The sequence below is a fragment of the Beta vulgaris genome, chromosome 4 (genome assembly GCF_026745355.1).
Source record: "Beta vulgaris subsp. vulgaris cultivar EL10 chromosome 4, EL10.2, whole genome shotgun sequence".
NCBI classification, from domain to species: domain Eukaryota; kingdom Viridiplantae; phylum Streptophyta; class Magnoliopsida; order Caryophyllales; family Amaranthaceae; genus Beta; species Beta vulgaris.
Genome location: NC_079205.1, coordinates 7,206,847 through 7,230,302, shown reverse-complemented (window position 1 = coordinate 7,230,302; position 23,456 = coordinate 7,206,847). Strand labels below are relative to the sequence as shown.

At 35.0% G+C, this 23,456-nt stretch overlaps 1 protein-coding gene across 1 annotated transcript; it reads right to left on the bottom strand.

Moving 5' to 3' along the window:
• Window positions 1-1,008: 1,008 nt before the first annotated feature.
• On the bottom strand, window positions 1,009-9,137 carry LOC104907108 (mRNA cap guanine-N7 methyltransferase 1). Its single transcript, XM_010695990.3, has 13 exons — window positions 8,908-9,137; window positions 8,476-8,615; window positions 8,322-8,390; window positions 8,167-8,238; window positions 7,700-7,801; window positions 7,161-7,217; window positions 6,651-6,789; window positions 5,159-5,223; window positions 5,001-5,051; window positions 4,478-4,540; window positions 2,313-2,433; window positions 2,108-2,169; window positions 1,009-1,521 (listed from the first exon to the last, which is right to left on the bottom strand). The coding sequence occupies exons 1-13, from the start codon at window positions 8,972-8,974 to the stop codon at window positions 1,420-1,422; spliced, it is 1,110 nt and encodes a 369-aa protein (XP_010694292.1). The 5' UTR covers window positions 8,975-9,137; the 3' UTR covers window positions 1,009-1,419.
• Between the last annotated feature and the right edge of the window lie 14,319 nt (window positions 9,138-23,456).

The window sequence follows — 23,456 nt, the reverse complement described above, 5'->3', positions numbered from 1 at the left end:
CCCGCTGGAGATTAGTCCACTCGTCAAAAATGGTGGAAAACTCCTCGTAATGGGATAAAAAAAATATAGAAGAGACTTTGAATAAGAAAGGAACATAAATTAAATTAGGGTGGTTGTTTATTTGTACTCTTTTTTATTTTTATTTACTTTTTTTAAGTCGAAGTTTATCAACTTGATCATATTTTAAGATTAATATATCAATATAAAATACTATATTTGTTTCTTTTTAATTTACACATCTTATACTTTGATATTATTTACATTTTTCACTTTAACCTTCATTTGTGATTTATATATTAAGAAATAAATAGTCATGTGAGATCATGTTAGATTCATTTGGATATATATTTTCCAAATATCAACTTTTTATGATTTTTACTTGTACATAATTAAAGATATTCATGGTCAAATTTTAGCATTAGCGTGAAAATCAAAATTTATAAATTGGAAAGAAACACACGTAAGACATATTATATATGATTTTGTGAAATTCGTTGCAATATGTTGATTAAAGTTATTATTAAGCTTCTAGAATTTTTATTGATCCACACTTGAACCACTTTCAAATGGATGTCTTAAAAACGGTGGAAAAACAAAGGGGTAAATCGATTAAAAAAAAAAAGGAACTATGAGGTAAATCCTTTGAGAATTTCAGATAGACCACTCAACCAATACTTGCTTTTTATTTTTCTTGAATCATGTAGGTTAGACATAGTTTTACAGAAGTACATGAAAAAAAGGAGACAGAAAGAGACCCATATGAATATATGATACAAGTAAATGGAGAAAATTCATCATGAATATAAGACATGATGCAAGTATTATACACATTCTACAAGAGAAAATTAATAAATCAAAGCAAAGTTTAACTTCTTATCAGATTGGTGCAATAATTCGATTACAGTTTATATGAGAATATAAAAATACTCATAAAGTTTCCCTTCAAAAAAAAAAATACTAATAAAGTTTAATTTACTGAATAATTTGAAATAAATGAGTCATTAGGGCTATCACTATAAGTTTAACTTCTATTGTGTTTTTATCAACTTTCTCGTAAAATAAATTGAGTACAAAACCAGTAGTTCTTCTGGCAAGTTAAAATACAAAGGAGGAATTATGTTATCCCTAAACCTACCACCTTCCAAAGAAGAGAAGATCAAAAGTTAAAGTTCATCTCCTTGTAATTACAGACTGAAATAACCCACTGTCTCTGAGGAGAAGCTTATGATACTTAACAAAAATGAATTGAGCCAGTGTGTGATCGACGCTTGGCAGATCGTGCAACGACTGAAAGCTTTCCCAAGTTTAAGGTCTAAACGCCTGCCCGTATTTTGGCCATCTTGTATAGTACCTTGGCCCACCTTGGTGATCCTTTGTTGTCGCAGTCGAAGATTGAGTCAAATCGAAGTCCAGTTAATCTCAAGTGTTAATGTATGTGACGTCCTCCTTTAATAGGTGGTTCTTTGCTTTGCCCTTTCTTTCACTTTGATTTTGCTTTTGGTTTTGGTCTGGTTGGCCTCGCTGAAATCGAACAGAAAGATAATCTCAGACTGCTAAGTACTTCACAACTGATTCATCAAAGAATAGTAGCATTCCATAAAAACGCAAACATTCTTAGTATACCCTCAAGTATTTGGCTGCAAGAATTGTTCTCCTTTGTTTGATTCGTTAAGAGTAAAAACTCGTTTTCTAATGAGGGGGTAAAAAAAGAACAAAAGGAAGTCCTTTCTGAAGGAAGGAATATCACATTTCACTCCCTACTCTTTACATTCATCTTTCTCCTCTCCAGTCTCCCCCTCCATTTTCACCCCGAGTTTTCTTCCGAGGTACCAAACAAAGAAAAACAGAGCCCAAACATAATAGAAAGATGTGTCATTAAAAAAACCTAAAGAATTTGACACTTCATTTTGGTGCAAAACAGGCAAAAGACAAAAGTCAAACAGATGGAAGAAAAGCTTCAAGAACCAAAATCAGGTATAACCTCCTAAAGACTTTGCCAATTAAGCTTAGTCACATCTCATATACCATCAGCAGGACAGGAGTTCAGGACACACGTACTTCAGGCTAGAGGGAAGAGTCTTAAAGCAAGCAGTAAACCAGTGGATACCTTTCTCAGCACAAACGCCAAATATAAGTACGCTACTTCCCACTCATCTGGTGTCAGCGTACCTGAAATCAGACAACAGCAAGAACCATTGATATGGAAAGTGCAAACCAAACAGAAGGCTTTCTTAATTTCCTGTTGCAATCTTACAAGCTACTACTACAGAAGGGGTGGAAGGAAGATGACCACTAAGAAGTACATAACTCACTCTTATCCTGGTTATCACCCAAAGCACCCAACCTCCTCATAAGGTCAACAAATTCTGGCTTCTTCAAATATTCTTCAACGAATTGATGATTGTTTTTTGCAAACACTAGCTCAAAGTCATACTGCAAAAATACCAGAGGCATGAATGAAATTTATTCTTCCACAAGATGATATCTATTTCAAGATCAATCTTTCAAACAGTATCATAATCTAGAAAAAAAAATAAAGAAATGGTTAAAGGCTTAAAGATACCTGCCATATTATACTACTGTTATTTGTTAGTTGCAACAAATGCCTTTTTGCACAAATATTAAGGAAAGCGTAGAGAGAGTATAACTTGACCCAATTGTCTATGCTTTTTGCATGTGGGGTAGAGGATAAAATAGTCAAAGTGTCCAAAAACTTTTACCACGAAAGGAAATGTGGCAACTAAATAAAGACCACCTAAATGCTTTTCTGATGGCATCAGAAGTTCTGAAGTCTGGACAATACAGAACTAAATCAGATAGCTCAATAATTTTCCTCCATTGTAATGAAATAGCAGGCCACGTAGGCTCCATTTGTTTTGGAGGAAAAATATTTTCTCAATTTCCATTACTTGGTTGGACAAGGGATTTAAAAAGAAAACTAAGGTAGAAAAGAGTTTTCCGTCCCTTTTTAAACATTTTCCTCTAAAATATGAAGGAGACCCATTTTCCTCCACTCTCTCATTCCCAATATCTCCATTTTCCCGTTCTTTGCTTAATATTTTTCCATCAAAACAAATAAAGAAAAACTAATTCATTTGCTTTTTCCACCGGAAAATATCTTCATGGAAAACCATTTTCCATGGAAAATGTTTTCCATCAAATCAATCGAACCCTTAATGCTTTTCTTATCATTAGTCTTCTGGAGACAGGCTCTCAACTATCATAGATTCAGGTTAGGTTTGTGTATAACTAAACAACCCCCTCCTCTACACCTCAAAAAACAAATAAACATAAGAAAAAAAAAACCCTGACAAAAGTGTTGTAATAATCATAGAAGTTGAAACGGGATGGTGTGGTAAACATGACCTCCAGCCATAGACAGTATATTTTCTTTAGAGCCCGGAGAATGCCATCAGATCTTATCTGCATCACCAGATTTACCATTACATGACCACAATATCTCACACCAAGTCACTCTATAATTTACTTAACCAGCCAAGACACCTCAATGGTGGTACTTCTGATTAGTGTCTTTTATATGAATATACAGATCCCACTGCCCTTGCTTAAGCGATATGAATTCTTCTTTGCACATATTTTCTGTTCTCTTTTTTTTTTTGAAAAAATAGTAACCAACAGCTTTCTTTGCGACCCAAATCGCAAGTTTATTAAAACCCAATCCTCTAATTAGCCAGCTTTGGTGAAAAAAGCACCTCAATCAGCATGGCAACCCAATAAAGCTAAAAAGAGAAGTAACAGACAGGGATAAATTATAAAAATAAAATAATTTTTTCAAAAAAGGTGCCAGTTGGAAAAAATATCACAAAATAAGCCCAGAGAGAGCATGATAGAGGTCAACTGCAAAGTGGGGATAATAGAGACAAAAAAATTAATCATAATATCTGCGAATACAGATCAACAAAGATGAACTAACGCAGATAGTTGTAAGCTAGGATATATAAAGAAGATTCTCAAAGTGAAGCTATGGTGACTCAAATATTAAACGATGGAAAATATGAAAGAAAAAATTCAAGTAAAAAGTTGTCATGAACCCAAAAGGAGAGAGATCAGGACCATATATACTAAATTCTGAATCAAGGTTTTGATAAGAGTTTCATGTTCCAACAGTTTAGCAATAGAAAAGAGTTTTGAAACAACTAGCATCATCAACATGAAACCATATTGACATCATGTTCCTTGCATTCCCATGTTTATAACCTACTTAAAGTTTATCCTCCACAATTATAAGTTTCCTTTCTACAATTTATACCACAATATTGAATGTCTACACCATTGTTTATCAACACTGAAAGGTCAGCTAAAAGAAGTTACCTGCAGGAAATTTAATACAAACTATGCTCAAAATAGCAAGCTTTCTACTAGTCAAACAACAAAAGATATTCTTGACTCTCAATTAATGCCTAGAAATATACAGCATTGCTGTGCTAACAAAGAATGCTAGAACGTAAACCCATACCTCTTCTGCCAGTGACTTGAAGACATGGAAAGGGACAACCCATTCAGGACAATCAACAGCATCCTACAAAGGAAACTAGGTATTTCAGAAGACATATACGTAAGAAAGACTAGATAATTATACATGGTTAGGACGAATCCTGGAAACCTGAACTCGAAGAAAAGGACTTCAAATTTCTAAATAACACAAATGATAACAACATTCCCATTCTGGCGTATCTTTTATACATAAACAAACTGACCAACAAAATTCATGAGAGGTAAGACAGGATGTCCAACAAACACTAGAAACCATAACAGAGCATCACTGCATCAGTAATATATAATGCTCCAACTTAATATAAAGAAGCAGTGAAGCACATTTATCTGTGATATTAAGTGTGAATTGATTAAACTTAAAGCACAATAATTTCAGTGAAATCTTATGAAGCATAGCCTGAACAGATTACAGTCTCATTCAACCAGACTTCTACAATAAAGCAGTGTCCAAAAACCTCCAATCCAACAAAGTGACAAACCAATACCTCTAAGTGAAACTTGTACCGGATACCAAAGGGACTAGAAGCTCTGAGTTTCTGAAACCCAAAAACAGTAATTAATCATTGAGAAGAGCAATTTCCAGCCACGAAAAAGAATGAGAATTGAGAAAAATGGATGCCAACAGAAAGGGACAAAACAGCACCTTATCAGCATAATCCTCATCAAAACGTATCCAGAATACTTTGTTTCCAAATTCTAAACCTTCCGCTGCAAATAATTTAAGGAAAATTAGATCTCTCCAAGACACAGTTATTATTTGGGATGACTTAGAAATATCATATGAATCACTCTTTAAAGTTCAAATAATGACTAATCATGCTAAAATACAATATTCATCTGCGGCCAGCTCTATTTCCTTCTTGCTGTTGTGCTATCATTCTCTAATGGTTTTAATCAATTATAACCTGGGAAACCACTAAAACACACAGGTTGAACTGGTATTGACTTCCTTACAAGTTCAAAATTTCCCACAATACAGCATGAAGAAGATAGAATTATGGTAAAGGTTTGGATACCTGTTAACAGTATATGATCACACCTATATATAGATATAGCAGATTCTCAAACCCTAGGACTCTAGGAGGTGTATTCCGAGTCTTGACCAGTTCAGGGACAGAAATATAAATCACCTAATAATTATAGGAGGTGTATCTTGAGTTTGACCAGCTCTGATACAAAACTGAAGAAAATATCACTTAATAATTATCATATGGTCTACCCTTTAACGACCAAGAATTGAACATGTTGAATCCTCATGACTTCGGAAGACAGTTTATCTTTAAGAAGACATCCTGACTTCATATTATACTTTTGCCGAACTCCTAAAAAGATGTTATGGAGCAGAAAATTTAAGACAATTTTCTCTTTCAGGTATCATGATAAATGAATGTTCCCCACAGCAGATTGGATGACTAAGGACATGAAACCAAATAAGTATCCAATTCAAGAGTGTCATGACATGATAAGTCAAATTGTTCAGTTTAAAATCTTTTTGAACCACCGAATTTGAGAAATACAAGGACATAGCAATGCGACATAAAAAGCTTAAATGAGCGGAAGGATGCATCTCTATCAACTACAAACTGACCAAGTGAGGAATGCTCAAAAGAATGATACATAGAAAAGTTCGTAGGGGTTGAAGTAGCAGAGGATGCTCTACATTTGTGTTCTGCATGGTTTTTGGTTTGCTTTTTCTTACTTTTTAGCGCTTGTTTGGTTTACCACAAAATAACGAAGGAAGTGAAAATTCATGGGAAGTACTAGGTGTTAGCATCAAAGGTTCTCACCAAGCTTATTTCCTGACACACATGAATTTAACACAGCATGATTTTCAAGCTCTAATCGATTAGCTGGCATGCAAAGCATACAGCTGTTCAAATAAAGCAGCAGTTAAAACAATTGCGCATTTCAGACGGTAACAGCCTCAATGAACATGAATACAGGGCTTAATTAGGGGGCAGAAGATCCAGGATACTAATATAAGAAGTGTGATCTTTGTAACAAAAAGCCTCCTCTGTCTACCATGCTCAATGTCACAAATGTTAAAACATTGAAAATAGGGAATTCTGCTTGACATTTTACTGTTTCTCATGTACACAAACACAAGCAAAAATTTATTTAGTCAAAGAAGAAACCTTCTCTGAACTTTCTGACGATAACATTGGCATCAGGCATTGTCCCAATCAGGATGCCTCCTGGCCGAAGTAATGCTGAAATATTTGCCAAAGCTCGCCGTGCACGTGCCTCAGTAGACCATGAATAGTGCAAGGCAAACTGAAGATATCGAAGGGTAGCAAACACGTCAATATTCAGTTCACCACTATACATATCGATAATAGTCAATATCTATCAGAAATAGACGGTTCATACTCTTTAACAAAAATAAGAGAAATATACATTTTACTATTAGAATGTTCTAATTAAGGTGAACCTATGTCCAAAGTACCCATGCAATTGATAAAACCAATAATATTTATTGGAAATACCGAAATACACCAAAATGAAAACAAAAACAAAAAAAAGTACCAATGTGCCGTACCAGGTGCTAATAATGGCAACACATCAGTGACTTAAGTTATTATCAAAGAGAAAGTCTAAAGCTACCAAGATAACATGAATTCCGACTCAACTATGCAAGGACTAACCTGGCAACTGCAAATGTCAAAGGGAGCTTCCTCTGCCAATTCTCTGTCCAGGCGAACCTGAAAAGAGAAAAGTATCAGCATCTACCAAGAAGCATGCTTAGTTCTTATGTGTCCAACTGTCCATAAGAAATACAATAGTTGATGAAACAGCCAGCTACTAACAGGAACACGAAAGTTAAGTAAAACTTCCTCTGTGTTCCTAAGTTATATTCACTTGAAACACGCAGGGTCTCTAATGCACAAATATGACCATTAGTATCTTTCATAATGTATTAGTAAAAATACTGTGTAAAGGTAAGTGTTTGAGTTACACATTCAAATGAATCTAACAAGATTTCATAATTATATTTTCTCTCGTACATAGATTACTAGATATAGTCAAAGTTTTCTAACTGACACTCAAACAAACGAGTGAGTATAGCTAAAGAAAACGGAGGGAGTACTATATTGCAATATGTACCATACAGTATCACATATATCTATTTAAAATTTATAATCAGATAAAATCTTCACAGATAGCATCTTGTGATCAGAACTACCTCAAAGCAATCTCCACATAATAGGCGGGCAGGGAATGAAAACTTCCTCCGACGCTGATTCTGATCGGCATCACCATTATACCGTGTACGACAATCTTCTATCTGCACAGAGTCTCTAAAGTTAAGTTTGCTATATAGCAATACCAAGAAGAAGAGCATTGAGCACAGCTATCAGACAAGTCCTCAGCAGCTTGCAGCACTAAAGAAGAGAAAACCCATAACAGCAACTACTCCCTCTTTCCTTTTTGTTCACTCCCATTTTCCTCTTCCGGACCGTCCCTAGAAGATTGCCCCATATTAAAAATGATCGTCAGAGCCTACCACTTCACGCTCACATTAACTACATTTGGTCCCACCAATCCTCTCAAATCAACTAAAACCGAACCAAAAACTAAAAAATTAACTTAGCCCCAATCGAGAAAACAGAAGAGAACAGCGGAAGTAATAATTCAGATTTTATGCCATACCGAGCCTTCAGCAATATCGATTCCAACATAATATCCAATCCTTGCCTTGTCCCATTTTATAAGATCTCCACCCTAACACATAATGTGATAAAGAAACATTCAGAATTAAGTCACATCACTAAACAATATCACTAATCATATAAAACCAAAATTACCTTTCCACACGCAAGATCAAGAACAACATCCCCACGACGGGCATACAGCTGAATCAAGACACTTTTTATCTACAAGATTCCATACAAATGTAAGAAATTCTTATGATGAAAAAAAAATTCAGAAAAAAATTATTTAGAGTTCACAAAATAATACCCAATTGTTAAGCTTTTTCAAATGTATAATTGGGCTTGCTTCTCGTTCTTCCAATGTCTGGTTAGTTCTTGCACTGTAATGATCAGCAACATTCCTAGCATAAATTTTTGTACTTTCTTCCTCTAGAAATTGCCCATCTCCTAAATTACCATTATCAAAACATAGTTCAATGTACTAAAACACAAATGACCCAGAAAAAAGGGGGCTAAAAAAAATTAAAGTGGATTTTATTAATATGCTCTTCTTAAATCTCGACACACCCTAATTACAGGAGAGCAAACCAACAAAAGTCAATCAAAAAAGCTTCAAATTTTATATCATTGAAACATAGTACATAGTAACATAGCCCTAATTCACATAAGAAAGGTCATAACTTTATCCTAAAAATTGCTTTACATCAAATAATTAGGAATGAAATAGCAAAAAATTAACCTTCTGGATTGGGTTTGAATCGAGATTGAGGAGGCCCAGATGGAGAACCTTCATACCCACGTTTCATGACCCCGAATATTTTCCAGAAATTGAGGGATAAATTTTATAAATTGAGGTATGAGAAATTGTATAAACCCTGGATTTTTTGAGAAGGTGAAACTTCAAATGGAGGGAAATAAGGTTGGAAGTTATCGACTAATGGTAATGTCTAATGTGAGACTTGTGGGAGAGGTGTTAAAATGTCTTACTTCTTTGAGTGAGATATTGTTGTGCTCATTTCCTAAATACCGCCCTAAATTTTCCTATTAACGTCCTGTATAAATACATATATATGTATTTATACTTTAACACTCACTATCCCACTCTCTTTCACTCTCCCTCACTCTTCATCACTCCCTCACTACATCTCTTTCATCAACAAGGATCTCCCATCAAAAGCTCCGGCAATTTTTCCGGCGACAGTAAATCCGGCGACGATAACTTCGATAACTTTTCCGACTAATTTTCAGGCCACATTATTGCATTATTAATGAGATTTTATAATTCTTTTAATATACAAAAATCGGACTATATTGACTTAAAAAAAAAGTTTCCAGGCACCAAAATTAGGTGCCCGAACCTGTGGTCAGGCACCTAAATTAGGCGCCCAACCACGCACCACAGGTACAGGCACCTAAATTAGGTGTCTGTACTAGTGGTTGGGCGCCTAATTTAGGTGCCTGACCACAGGTTCGGACACCTAAATTAGGTGCCCGACCACAGGTTCAGGCACCTAATTTAGGCGCCTGTACCTGTGGTTGAGCACCTAATTTAGGCGCCTGACCACAGGTTCGGGCACCTAATTTAGGTGCTTGGACACTTTTTTTTTAAGTCAATATTGTACGATTTTGTGTATTATAAGAATTATAAAATTTAATTAATATTAATAATGTGGCCGGAAAAGTTGCCGGAGATATTTTCGTCGGAAAGTTAGCCGGAAAAATTGCCGGAGTTCTTGATGGGAAAGTTAGCCGAAATAATTGTCGGAGTTATCTCCATCACTCCCTCACTACATCTCTTTCATCAGCAAGTATCTCCCATCAAAAACTCCGGCAATTTTTCCGGCGACAATAACTCCGACAACTTGGTGAAAAATAACCCCTTTGGGCCTTATTTTCCACCTTGAAAATTTAATTTCTTGAGGAGAAACACTATTTTACTGTACTTTTTTTTTCTTTGATAAAGCAGAAATAAACAACAGGTTAACTAATTTAGCTCTCCTAGCTTTTACGGTTAGGTCATGAGCTCTAACAACTTTATCTCTACTGACATTAATAACAATAAAAATTTCAAAATTACCAAGCAAGACAAGGATATCCCATAATTTTGTTCGTATTTGAGGCGGGGCTTTAAGGGGAGCTCTCAGCCGTGTAACGATATTCCTGCAGTCCGTCCATATTTTAAGTTTGCATTTGCCTCCGCTTGCAGACTTGACATTGCTTGTATTGCCTCACTTCCACTGCCTACTTCCTGTCCTTTTTCCACTAGTGACCATCCATAAGCTGCCTTACATTCTTCTTTTCCTTCTTGCAACTTTTCTTCCAAGAGCCACTTTTGTCCTCCTCTTTTCAGTTTTTCCTATACGTACCAGTATAATTATAGGCCTTGGTTTCCTTTAACATGTTTGTTTTTGTAACACCCCCAAGTTACTTGCTTTTAAATAAATAATTTAATAAATAATATTTGAGTAATTTAGGAGTATTACCGCCACGTGACTAACACGCTTTCAGCAACCAACTACGAACTAACCAAATAACTTGCAGCGGAAGACTTTAACCAAAAATAATAATAATACTTTTTATTAATAAAAGTAAATATTGTCTCAATACTCAAAATAATGAAAACATCTAATCTAGTGAAGATCCCCTTCCTAGTATGCTCCCATGCACATCCAAAATTCACCTGCAAATCTGCTTACCAAAAAGGTAAACAGGGCAAAGCCAAATAGGAAAAAGGAAATACGCGTCAGTATAAAACTGAGTACGAAATGTACTAGATAAGTAACACATTTGTTAGTTCATAACAATTTTTCGTTTCGAAAACTCCATTACCAATAATTCAAGAATAACTCTTTAAGAATAAACTATTTTCAAACACTTAATAATAATTCAAGAATAACATTTTAAGAACAAACTCTTTCCAAACACTTGAATAATAATTCAAGAACAACCTTTTAAGAACAAACTCTTTCCAAACACTTGAATAATAATTCAAGAATAACCTTTTAAGAATAAACTCTTTCCAAACAACTTGGATTAAAAATAATCCTGAAAACAATTCCTCTTCTTATCTCCCCTTCTATTTTGCTAAGTGTGCACACCCCCAAGCTAGTCATCCCATCACGGAGCTATATCAAGGGGTAACTATAATTGCCAACAAGTGGACTTTGAATCTCTTGATATTAATCAAGCGGAAATAATAATAAAATGACTTGTAAGTCATGAATAAACCTCCTTTCCTCATAAACAACTTTTTGAACATTCAAAGTTCATAAAAACCAATCAACCTTTCCTTGTAAAAATAATTTAATTTTCCAAAAAGGATAACAAAACTTCTATATAAAAATGATTGATAAAATCATTCCTTCTTTTCACTTCCAAGAGTAATAATAAAATATTAACCATTTCAAACCAAATTTCTAAACCAATCCAACCATTAATAAAACAATCTTTATCACATAAAACCAATTTCAAAAGATCTAGCTACATAACGTACCTTGATCTTGCACAAAAGTATACTAGTATCTTCACTTATTCTTATACTTGAGCTTTCTTATAACCAACCAATAAGTAATTTACCACATGAACTTAATCATGAATAAACATGAATGACCTATCATGAGCATAATATTTTTGAGTAAGAAATATGAAAATATTTTTCTTAAACCAAAGAAAATTGAAACTTGAATAAGAAATATAAAACTAGAATAGATAGGAAGAGAAAGAAGAACTTTGAAGTAAGAGAGTATGGATTCTTCAAAGTTTTTGTGTGGAAAAGATGGCTTAAGGTATGGGGTATTTATAGGAGTAGAATAGGTAGTACTTAATTTCAAAATTAAATAGTTTGTAACCTTCACCATAAATTAGGAGATTAAACCAAGATTTGTAACCTCCATCATAAATTTGGAAGTTATAGGAAAACAAACTCCCTCCAATCACCATAAATCCCGTAGGAATATATGGCCCCTAAAAAAATTTTTTTTTTTTTTTTTTGGTTTTCTGAATTTTTTTGACTAGGATTTAATACCAAAAGCTTAACAAATCCAATTTTGGCGCCATACTCCCGCCAAAATAATTAAAAATCAGTGAAAATACTAAAATACCCTTTGCTTAAAAATATTTATTTTAGAAAATGAATATGAAATAAATATTTAATTATTTAAATAAATACTAAAAATATGGGGTATTACAATTTTTCCTTTCCCTCTTTCTTCACTTTCTCCATAAGTTTGCCACCATCTTCTTTTCCAAATCCTGATTTGTTCCATAATTTTGGTAGGAAAGCTTTGCGTACCTTGGTTGAAAATTAAGTTGTTTGTGTGCAACCAGATACTCCATAGAATGGTCATGAACTCCATTATAAGGCCTCAGAAATGTCAGGGGCTTGACCCCAAAATCATGAGCCACAAGCTAAACATCAAAGAGGGGTTCAGGCCGATCAAACGAAAATTGAGACATCAAGGTCCCGAGAGGAACGTTGCGGCTGTTGCGGAAGTTAAAAAAATTGCTTGAGCCGGGCTTCATAGAAGAATGCGAGTACTCGAAGTGGTTGGCCAACATTGTGTTGGTTAAAAAGCCGAGTGGAGCATGTAGAATGTGCGTAGATTTCACATACCTGAACAAGGCCTATCCAAAAGACAACCATCCTTTACCCAAAATCGACAGGCTGGTCGACTCAACGACTGAGCATAATTTCTTAAGCTTCATGGATACAAATGTAGGGTATCACCAGATCCCTATGGCAGAGCAGGACCGAGTCCATACAACCTTCCTTACGAGCCAAGGGGTATATTGCTATAATGATGCCATTCGGACTCAAGAATGTTGGACCATGTATCAACGGACAGTTAACGAAATCTTCAACGACCAATTGGGTCAAAACATTGAAGTATTTTGACGACATGATAGTCAAAGCAAAAGCCGGTGGGACCACCCCTCAGACTTAAGGGAAACCCTCAACACACTAAGAATGTTTCGCATGATGTTAAACCCAAATAAATGTGTATTTGGAGTAAAAGGGGGGAAGTGCCTCGACTTCTTGGAGGATGAGAGTGGAATCGAGGCCAACCCCGACAAAATCAAAACGGTAATGGAAATGAAATCCCCTCGAAACGTACAAGAGGTGCAACGCCTAACCGGTTGTTTGACCGCCCCCGTACTCTTCCTCTCTAAATCAGCAGACAAAAGCTTATATGTCTACAAAGCTTTAAAGAGAAAGGCGTTCGCACGGAGACTGAACATGCTTTTGCCTCCCTCAAATACACCTATTAACCCTTACTGAGCTCATATCCCGCTTGTCGGGGGAAACCTTGTTTATTTACTTGGTTGTTTCAGAATACGCACTTAGCGTTATGTTGGTTGCCGGAAGAGAAGAAAAGCAACACCCAGTTTACTTCACCAGGCATGCTTTTCGAGGAGTGGAAGCTACGTATAACGAGGTAGAAAAGATAGTCTTCGCCCTCATAATGGCGAGTTTAAAACTCAAACCGTACTTCCAAGCTCACCAGATCAAAGTGCTCACCACCCAGCCACTTAGGAAGTTAATTGAAAGCAGGAACCACTCTAGTCGGATGACGGATTGGGCGAACCAACTTGCAGATTTTGGGTTGGAGTATGATTCGAGGAGGGCAATCAAATCCCAGGCCTTGGCAGATTTCATCACTGAGTGCATCACCACACCCTCGGTCGGTGAATAAAAAGGTTAGGAACTACCGGTGGACGACTCTTCCACCAAAACAAGGTGGGGAGCTGGTCTGCTACTCAAGCCACCGGTCGAGGAAAAGATGGAATACACCATCAAATTTGAATGGGATCCAACAACGAAGCTGAGAATAAAGCTCTCATCCTCGGACTTCAGCTATCTATTTTGGCCGGGGCCATGGCAGTCAAAGCTAAATCCGACTCGCAGTGGGTTAGGTATCGGGCGAGTATGAAATCAAGGAGGACAACATGAGAACGTACTTGGCCAAATCCCAAGAAATCATCAAAAAGCTTTCCCAATTTAGCATCAAGCACATACCCAAGTCGTAAAATCAATAAGGTGATGCCTTGGCTCGAATGTCCGGCTCAGCAAAGGGATCAACCCCTCGATCTATTATATGGGAGGTACTGCTTCAGCCGAGCATAAACGCCAAAGAGCAACTAGTGTTGGATAGAACATCTACCTGGAAGAAGTGGTCATATACTTGAGAGGGAATGCTACCTGAAGATCACAAAGACGCTGAGTGAATCAAGCACAAATTAGGATGGTTCCTGTGGCACGAGGACCACCTCTACAAAAAGTCCTCTACTCACCCCCTCCTCAAATGTGTAACACCCGAAGAAGGAGACTACTTTCTACGAGAAATCTACCAAGAGGCCTGTGGAAGTCACCAAGGAGGAAGAACCATATAGCTGGAAAGGTACTCAGGGTCGATTATTACTGGCCTACCCTCAAGACGGATGCCCAAGTGCTGGTCAAAAGATGTCCGTCATGCCAGATCCACTCGGACATCCCTAAAGCACCGGCCAATCCTCCGACAACCATCTAGGCAGTTTTACCGTTCGACAAATGGGGCATGGACTTGTTCGGACCATTCTCCCCCAGCCTCAGGCCAACGCAAGTTTTTTATAATTATGATTGATTATTTCACCAAGTGGACAGAGGCCGAACCACTCGCCTCAATAATGGACAAGCAAGTTCAAGCATTCATATGGAGGAACATCATCACCAGGTTTGGAGTACCAAAGGCATTGATATCGGATAACGGGCGACAGTTCAACAGTGGCCCTACTCGAAATTATTGTGCACGATTCGGAATACAGACCAAGTCTTCTGCCGTTTCAAGGCCACATATACTAGTAGAATAATTGCTTATTGCTGTGGTTTTACCCGTACGCAGCAATATATATCATAAAACGAAAAGGTAAAATATAAAATAAAGATATTGTTGCGATTTCGGCCAAAAACCGCAGCAATATGGTATCAAGAGGGAAATTTTTTTAAAAGTTGACTTTTTGACCAGACATATTGCTGCGATTTTCGTCAAAAATCGCAACAATATATTAAAATAATATTAAAAAAAATGATATTTTAATGTATTGCTGCGGTTTTTGGAACAACCGCAGAAATATCATTAAAAAATATTTAAAAAATATATATAAGGGCGTGCAACAACTGCAGCTAGGGTTTGCTTATTCCTCATCATTCTCTCATCCTTTTCAGACGTTCAGTTATACGCTCCTCACTAATCCTCTCACCTCTCACCGTCACCCTCACTCCTCTCACCGTCGACCATCTTCGACCCTCACTTTCTCCTTCCACTCTCTTCCTCTTGCACCTAACACCGACACCAACACCAACACCAACACAAACACCAACACCAACACCAACACCCATCTCCGCTTCCTCACTCCCTCACTCAATTCCTCACACGAAGACTCCGTCGTCGGTGACCAAGCCAAGAGAGGAAGAGAAGAGACGAAGACGTCGTATCTCCTCTCATCGAAGTCCCCGTCGCCGCCTTTCATCTCTTCACCGACGTTTAATGCGCGAAATGACCAGATCTGATTTTCATCCATCACCGACTCATCATCTTCCTCTCATCGAAGACAAAGACGCCGTATCTCCTCTCATCGAAGTCTCCGTCGCTGCCTCACTCCCTCACCTCTCACCGTCACCCTCTAAGTTTGATTTTCGATTTTTAGTTATTTTTTTCTTAGATCTGATTTTTCGAATTTTAGTTTTTTTTTTCTCAGATCTGATTTTGATCTGATTTTTCGATTTTAGTTTTTTTTTTCTCATATCTGATTTTGATCTGATTTTTCGTTTTTAGTTTTTTTTTTCTCAGATTTGATTTTGATCTGATTTTCATCATCTTTCTAAGTTACATATTGTTATAATTTTTTAGATTTAGTTCCTCAATTCTAGGTACTTTTATAATTTTCATCATTTTTGTTTCTCTTAATTTGTAATTTTAGGTACTGATATAATTTGTTTTTTAATCTTGTAATTGTGAATGAATGGGTGTTAGTTTATTCTAAAAAGATATGATTCTTATTTGTTATGTGAATTTGATGGATAATAGATGGGTTATTTGTGCGGCTTAATTTTTCAAATTTAATGTAATTTTTTTTTTACCTGTATCATGACATATTGCTGCAGTTTTATGCAACAACCGCAACAATATGTCTTTTTATTATTCTTAAATAAAGCATATTGCTGCGGTTTTCTAAAAACCGCAGCAATATGCTTTATAAATTTGATATAAAATAAAATATGTTGTTGCGATTTTGCCTAGAAACTGCAGCAATATGTTCAGATATTAAACCGCGGCAATATATCAATTACATATTGTTGCCCCTTAATTGCTGCGCGGCGAAAACTGCTGCAATAGGCCACTTTATGACCGCAGCAATAAGCATTATTTATTCTACTAGTGAGAGAAATGGACAGGCCGAGTAGCCAACAAGATAGTCCTCAAAGGAATCAAAAAATCCTTAAAGGCTGCAAAAGGAGCATGGGTTGATAACCTGCCAGGGGTACTCTAGTCGGCTCGAATGTAACACCCCCAAATTTCTCTCTTTTCAAAAGCATATTTTATTATAAAACCCTTCAGAAACTTGGGAGTTTTACAGCCACATGATAACGTTAAGGGCTTTAACACTAACTACTAACTAAACTTAAACTAATGCAGCAAAAAAAACTTAAATAACTTCTCTTTATTAAGACTAGAATTTTTTGCACGCGATGCGTGCTTGAATTTTTTTTCAAAATAGAAACTCGATTTTCTTCGGCATAAGAGTCAAAATTTGAACATTAGACATACGAAGTATAATTGTTTTTAGTTGCGAAATTTGATTGGTTTAGTTTCTGTCACTTAAGTCTCTCACCATTCTTTTTTTCTTTTTACTTTTTTTACTTTTCAAAGTTAAATTCTATGAACAAAATAGAAATTTTGTTGAATTTATTTATGATTTCTAATATTATAATTTTTTAGTTGATTTTTGAATTAAGTACAGTACTTCATAAATTGTAAATAAAGTAGACACTTTGATTTCAAGTCAATTTTTTCATAGGTTGTAGTTTGTAAGTGAATTTTTAAGTTTTTGTAAAGTTTCCTCATTTTAGCAATTTGCATAACGTAAATTATACAATTTCATGATTTTAGTTGACTTGTGAGTGATTGTTATAATTATATTTTTGATATTTTTGTTTGAAGCCCCCTTTGATTTGTAAGTGAATTTGTAATTTAGAATGGGAAGGGGGTAACATAGTCTCTTCATTCGGGGACACCATAGCTTCCCCCTTCCCTTGTATTTTGTACTTTAATTCTTGAATGATATTTTACATAAGCTTTTTACCTTGCTAATTAATCGCTATTATATAATAAAAAAAATAGGTCCTAATATATGTAAAAGTTTCATTATATATAGGAAACACTATAAAAAAGTAAATAATTATTATTTTATTATTATTTTTTTTTCTTTCAAAAAAAAAAGTAAATAATTTTTTTCCTTATCTAACTTCTAAATTATGATTTCACTACAAATACACCTCTATTTTTTTATCATGACCTACCATTAATTGTGAATGGTTCTTGAGAATAGTGATTTGTAAGTAACTTTTTGTAAATGTTTTTGTATGTATTGACGTTCTAGGTTATTAGCTAGTTTTAGTTTGTATGTTAATTTTAAGTTTTAATAAAGTGTCCTGATTATTTGAGTGATTATGTGTGATTTTTATAACGTGATTTTCTCAATTGTATGAGTGATTCGTAAAGTTTCTTCTTTTAAGTGATTTGCGAGTGATTTGTGAGTGAGTGTTGTAAATTAATTTTCGGTAGTTTTCTTTGAGTGTCGATTGTAATTTAGAAAAGGAAGGGGGGTAAAATAGGCATTTCAAAAGAGGACACCATTGCTCCCCCCTTCCCTTATATAATAGAGATAAACTTTATTATACAACTATGACAATAATGAAAATAAAGAAAATAAAATAACAACCCCTTGACTAATTATAATTCTTCACTAGCTCCTCCATATGAAGTAAGCATCATATCAACCTGTAAATTATGTTCGCCAAAATAGGGACATCACAGGGACAAATCCATAAAACAAAACAAAACAAAAGTGTGTCAGTAAAAATATTGATTACATGTATATGTGGAATATTAAACACTTTATTTGATTAAACTTTTGAAATATTTAATTTTGACAAACTTTTCTGGATACGTGATAATATTTGTATTATATAAAGTATATAAACCTTGATAAAATCATTTTTCCTTAGCTATGTATCTTTCCTAAAATGTGCACACCCCCTAAGGGCCTGTTCTCCCCAGCTTATTTTCAGTTCAGTTCAGCTCCAATAAGTTCAGTTCAGTTCAGTTCAGCTCTAATCAGTTCAGTTCAGTTCAGCTCTAATCAGTTCAGTTCAGTTCAGATCAGTTCAGTTCAGTTCAGTTCAGCTCCATTCTTTTATAATCATTTTGTTAAATATTATTATTATGTTGGTATAATTTATTTTACTAATTACTCTTATTATTATTATTATTATTATTATTATTATTATTTAAATATCTATCATTACTATTAAGTAGAATTATTATTATTGTTGTTTCTATATATTATTTTGTTTATTATAGCTTTACTCATTATTATTACTATTATTATTAGGAGGAACATGGTTTAGGTCAAAGCACAAATAAACCCACTTTTTTTAGCCCATAAACCAATCAAATCTCATCAAGACAGTTTATGATGTAATTTTCGCGGTCCGACCCAATCATTATTTTTATTACTAAATATTTTTATATTATTAAATCTAATTATTAAAATAGTAATATTAATTTACTTCTTAGATATTATTGTTATTATATATCATCATCAAGTATTAATATATTAATACAAATAATAAAAAATAATTATTATTAATTATCATTATTATCATTAATTATTATTATTAATAATTTATGATTATTAATATTATTTATTTATAACTATCATTTAAAAATATCCAAAATACTATTATTATTATTATTCATTATTATTACCTATCATTGTAATTATTATTTAATATTCATATTATTATTGTTTAAAATATTATTTGTATATTTATAACATTCAGTTTAATTCAATTTAATTTAATTCAATTCAATTCAATTCAATTCAATTCAGTTCAGTTCAGTTCAGTTCAGCTCCAATAAGTTCAGTTCAGTTCAGTTCAGCTTCAATAAGTTCAGTTCAGTTCAGTTCAGCTGTTTTATGCCGAAGAGAACAGACCCTAAGTTTAGTATTCCTTACGAGGGGTTACTATCTTGTCTACATGACTTATACAAAAAGAATATGATGGATAAATAATAATTGCGATCATAAAAGATCATGTATCTAATAAAAGTCCTTCGGAAATGATCCTCCTTTTGAAAGAATAATGATTCTTATATACTTAGCCATATAAAGGTATAAATAAAATAACTCGTTCAAGGGGTAATCTTTGAAAAATAATAATGTTTCAAAAACACTCCTTTTTAAATATTTAAATATAAAAGAATACTTCTTTTTAAATATTTAAACAAGCATTTAAATATCAAATTCCTTGTAAGTTATATAAATATAGATTCAAAGATCAAACTTTATAATAATATTGAACTAAAGTCATGATTCAAGTGCATAATAAAATTAATAAAAATTCAAATATGTTCATACAGAACACATGTAGTTCATAATAAAACTTATAAAAACATGGACTTCAATCCAAAATATTTTCCTAAAACACATTATACTGAGGTTGCAAAAATGTTTTTCACTTGTCATTTTAGTAAAGAATGTGTAAGCAGGATCAAGCAATGGTGTGGTATTTGAATCAGAGTTTGAGTTTTACTCAAATCATTGAAGAAAGGGATCCAAGGTAAAGAGGCTTATACAGGCTGCTGCTCTGGAAGCTGTGGCATACTGTATATGGAAAGTTAGAAATGAAGCTTACTTGTTGTATAAAGTGAGTAGCATTGATTATACTGTAAAGCATATACAAAGTATAGTGAAGGCTAGGCGTCTAAGCTGTCTGCCTAAGAAAGTTAGTATTAGAGACTTGGAGTCCATCCTAGATGGTTTGCTTGAGGAGGGATTATGAGTTATACTCGTTTTTGCTGTTGGAAATATAATACCTCATACTTACTTATCAAAAAAAAATTATTAAAGATCTAGATATACATGTACCTTGAAAATTAATAACTCCTAATGGAGAAGAGAAATGGTAGGCTAAAAAAGAGAGAGTTTGAACTTGAGAATAGAGATTTATTTCTCGAATTTGGTGTGAAGAATATGATGGGTGGAGACCCCTATTTATACTAGTTGGATAGGTAGAATCGGAATAGGACTACGAAACTAAAAGATGAATACAGGGAAAAAGATAAACTAATCTAGCTAAGATCTAACTAATATTTATGATTATCCAACTAAGATTTGAAGAAGATATAAATTATCCCATAATACATAATTATAGAAGGTAAAATAATAAAAAAAGATAAGTTAAAAGGAAAAAGTAACAAAAGTTTGATAAACATTTAACTGACTTGCTTGAGTTTACCGCGCGCCAGAATAATATGATTTTTTTTCTTCTTTTCTTTTCTAAACCTTTATAGATTTCTTTTAAAATTTTAGAATTTTGTTACCAAAGTACTTGGGTTTTAAAACTTGTAAACTTAGGCCCAACATCTATTTGGGCTACAATTTATTTTTAAATACTCAAAATCTTTTATAAAAGTCTATTTTAAAAGCCTTTTTAGTATAAAACAAGTCTTTTTAATAATCATAAAATTTCTTAAAGTATAAACATAAACTTACCAAAAATACGGAGTATTACAAATTACCCACCCTTAAAAGAAGTTTCGTCCTCGAAACTTGAAGCAAACAAGTAAGCAATATAGCAATTAATTTACATACATATACCAAATTCTTTCTATTAAAGTAAGTTGGCTCACTTAATAACTCATAATATAAGTCAAAATTAGGTCAAAAATAGCGTTTTAAGTTAAAAGCGCAAAACTCTATCGCATTACTTTGTAACACCCCCAAATTTCTCTCTTTTGGAAAATATATTTTAATATAAAACACTTGAGAAACTTGAGAAATATTATCGCCACGTGATAATGTTAAAGGCTTTAATACTAACTACTAACTGAACTTAAACAAATGCAACGAAAATAACTTATATAACTTCTCTTTATTAATATAAACTTATATAAAAGTATAAACATTAACTTACCATAAATACAGAGTATTACGTTGAACCACCACGAAAGAAGCCACAGGGCATTCCCCGTTCCGCCTAGTGTACGGAAGCGAAGCGGTGCTACCAGTGGAGGTCGACATACCCTCATAACAAGAATCAGCGCTTTTAGCGTCAGAATTTACCGTCGGGCACCGTAAGCAGACGGTAAATTCAAAATTACCGCCGGATAACAATCGGACGCAAATTAGCGTCCGTTTTTCTAAAATTAGCGTCCGTCTTTGGAACGGACGGTAATTACCGTCCGAATTCCATTAATTAGCGTCTGAAACAGCGGACGGTAATGATAATCCATATGAAAATAGAATCGACCATATTCCTACCCCTTTGCCTTCTCTCTCCTCATATAAGCCTCTCAATCCTCACTCCCCTTCCTCTTCAAACACATCTCCTCTAACCCCCCCTCCCTCCCCCAACCAACCCAAACCCTAACTCCCTCCTCTTTCACCTGCCAAACCTACGCGACCCTCATTCTCCGTCTCTCACCTACGCGGCCCTCTCTCCCCTCTCTCTCCTCTTCGGACCACCTACTCATACCCTCAAACCCTAAATCCCCTCTTTGGATCTCCTGAACCACCATGCGAACAAAGCCTCAACCGCCAACAAGCCATCGTTGAACTCCGCACCATCCATCGTTGGTATTTTTTTGGTTTTGGTTAGATCTTCAAATAGGTCTTTATTGTTCAAAATTTTCGTTTTATTTTATCTTATTTCTGTCTTTTTTTGTTGGGGATTTATTGTTTGATAATTTTGTTTGATTTTTTCTGGTGTTTGCGGCGGCAGGTTTCCGGGTGAGTGCGGTATCTAGGGTTTTTAGGGTGGGTGGGTGGGTGGGTTTTTTGGTGGATCCGGTGGGTTATTCTGGTTTTTCGTTTCGTGGGTTGGGTTGGGTTCGGGCATGTGGGTTTTCTGGGTGGGTGGGGGTTTTTTCTGGGTAATTTGGGTTTTCGGGATGGGTGGTTTTTCTGGGTGGGGTTGGTTTTGCGGCGGCGGGTGGTTTGGATGGGGTGGTTTGGGTCGGTGGTTTGGATGGGGTGGGTCAGATGGGTGGTTTTCTGGGTTGGGTGTTTTTTTTTAATTTTCTTCAAAATCTTGTGTTTAATTAAACCGGACGCTAATTAGCGTCCGCCATTAGAACCAGATGCTAAATCTCAAATTCCATGCGCTAAATTTTCGGCGTCCGCTTAGCGACCAGGGGTTTTGCATCAGCCTTTTAGCGTACGTTGACGGACGCTAATCTCTTTAGCGTTCGATCCCGCGTTTTTAGCGTCCGATTTTTTGGCGGACGGAAAAGGGTGATATTTTTGTTGTGCCTCTCGCCTGATGACTTTTTAAGAATTTGAGAAGAACGAAGAAGAAAAACCCATTAACTTGGATTTACTACCAGAAGCTAGGGGCAATGCATTGTTAAAGTCACCCGACAATTGAGTCGAGGAGTAAAGGCTAGACCAATCCAGCTCGAGGACTGGGCAGTTCGGAAAGTTGAAGCTACTAAACTCTTACACTTGAAATGAAAGTTAGGCACTAATTGGGGTGGCCCATACAAAGTGACGAAAGTAATTAAACCCGACACATTTGGACTGGAATCCCCTGAAGGGGTATCCTTGGCCGTCCCTGGAACGCAGATAACCTCAAAAAAATTCTATGTGTAATGTTTGTATGTTTGTCACTAGCAATGGGGGCATATGTAATATATCAAAAGAAAAATGTAGCCATTCGACTTTTCCTGTAATGAATCGGACTAAAGACTTTACCAGTCCGAATAAGTTCAACATTTATTCAATCAATTAGACTTAATCAGTCGACAATCGGCCTATCTTGCAACGAGTTGGATAATAGGGCTTTACCTGCCATAATTGATTTTTTGACTAAATTAATCAAAGACTTAACAAGTTGTAATGAATTTAAAACTCAGTTTGTTAGGACTTAACCAGTCCGATCAGCAAATAGAACACGAGCTAGTCGGATTAAAAGCAAAGAGTCGGCCAAACAATTTAAAAGAAGTAACATTGCAAATGATAAACAAG

Coding starts and splice junctions, on each gene's coding strand:
- LOC104907108 (XM_010695990.3), bottom strand. CDS start 8,974: ATGAAACGTGGGTATGAAGGTTCTCCATCTGGGCCTCCTCAATCTCGA. Junction 8,391..8,475: donor TGAAAAAGCTTAACAATTGG/GTATTATTTTGT, acceptor GGAATCTTGTAG/ATAAAAAGTGTCTTGATTCA. Junction 2,170..2,312: donor GGGTGATAACCAGGATAAGA/GTGAGTTATGTA, acceptor GTCTGATTTCAG/GTACGCTGACACCAGATGAG.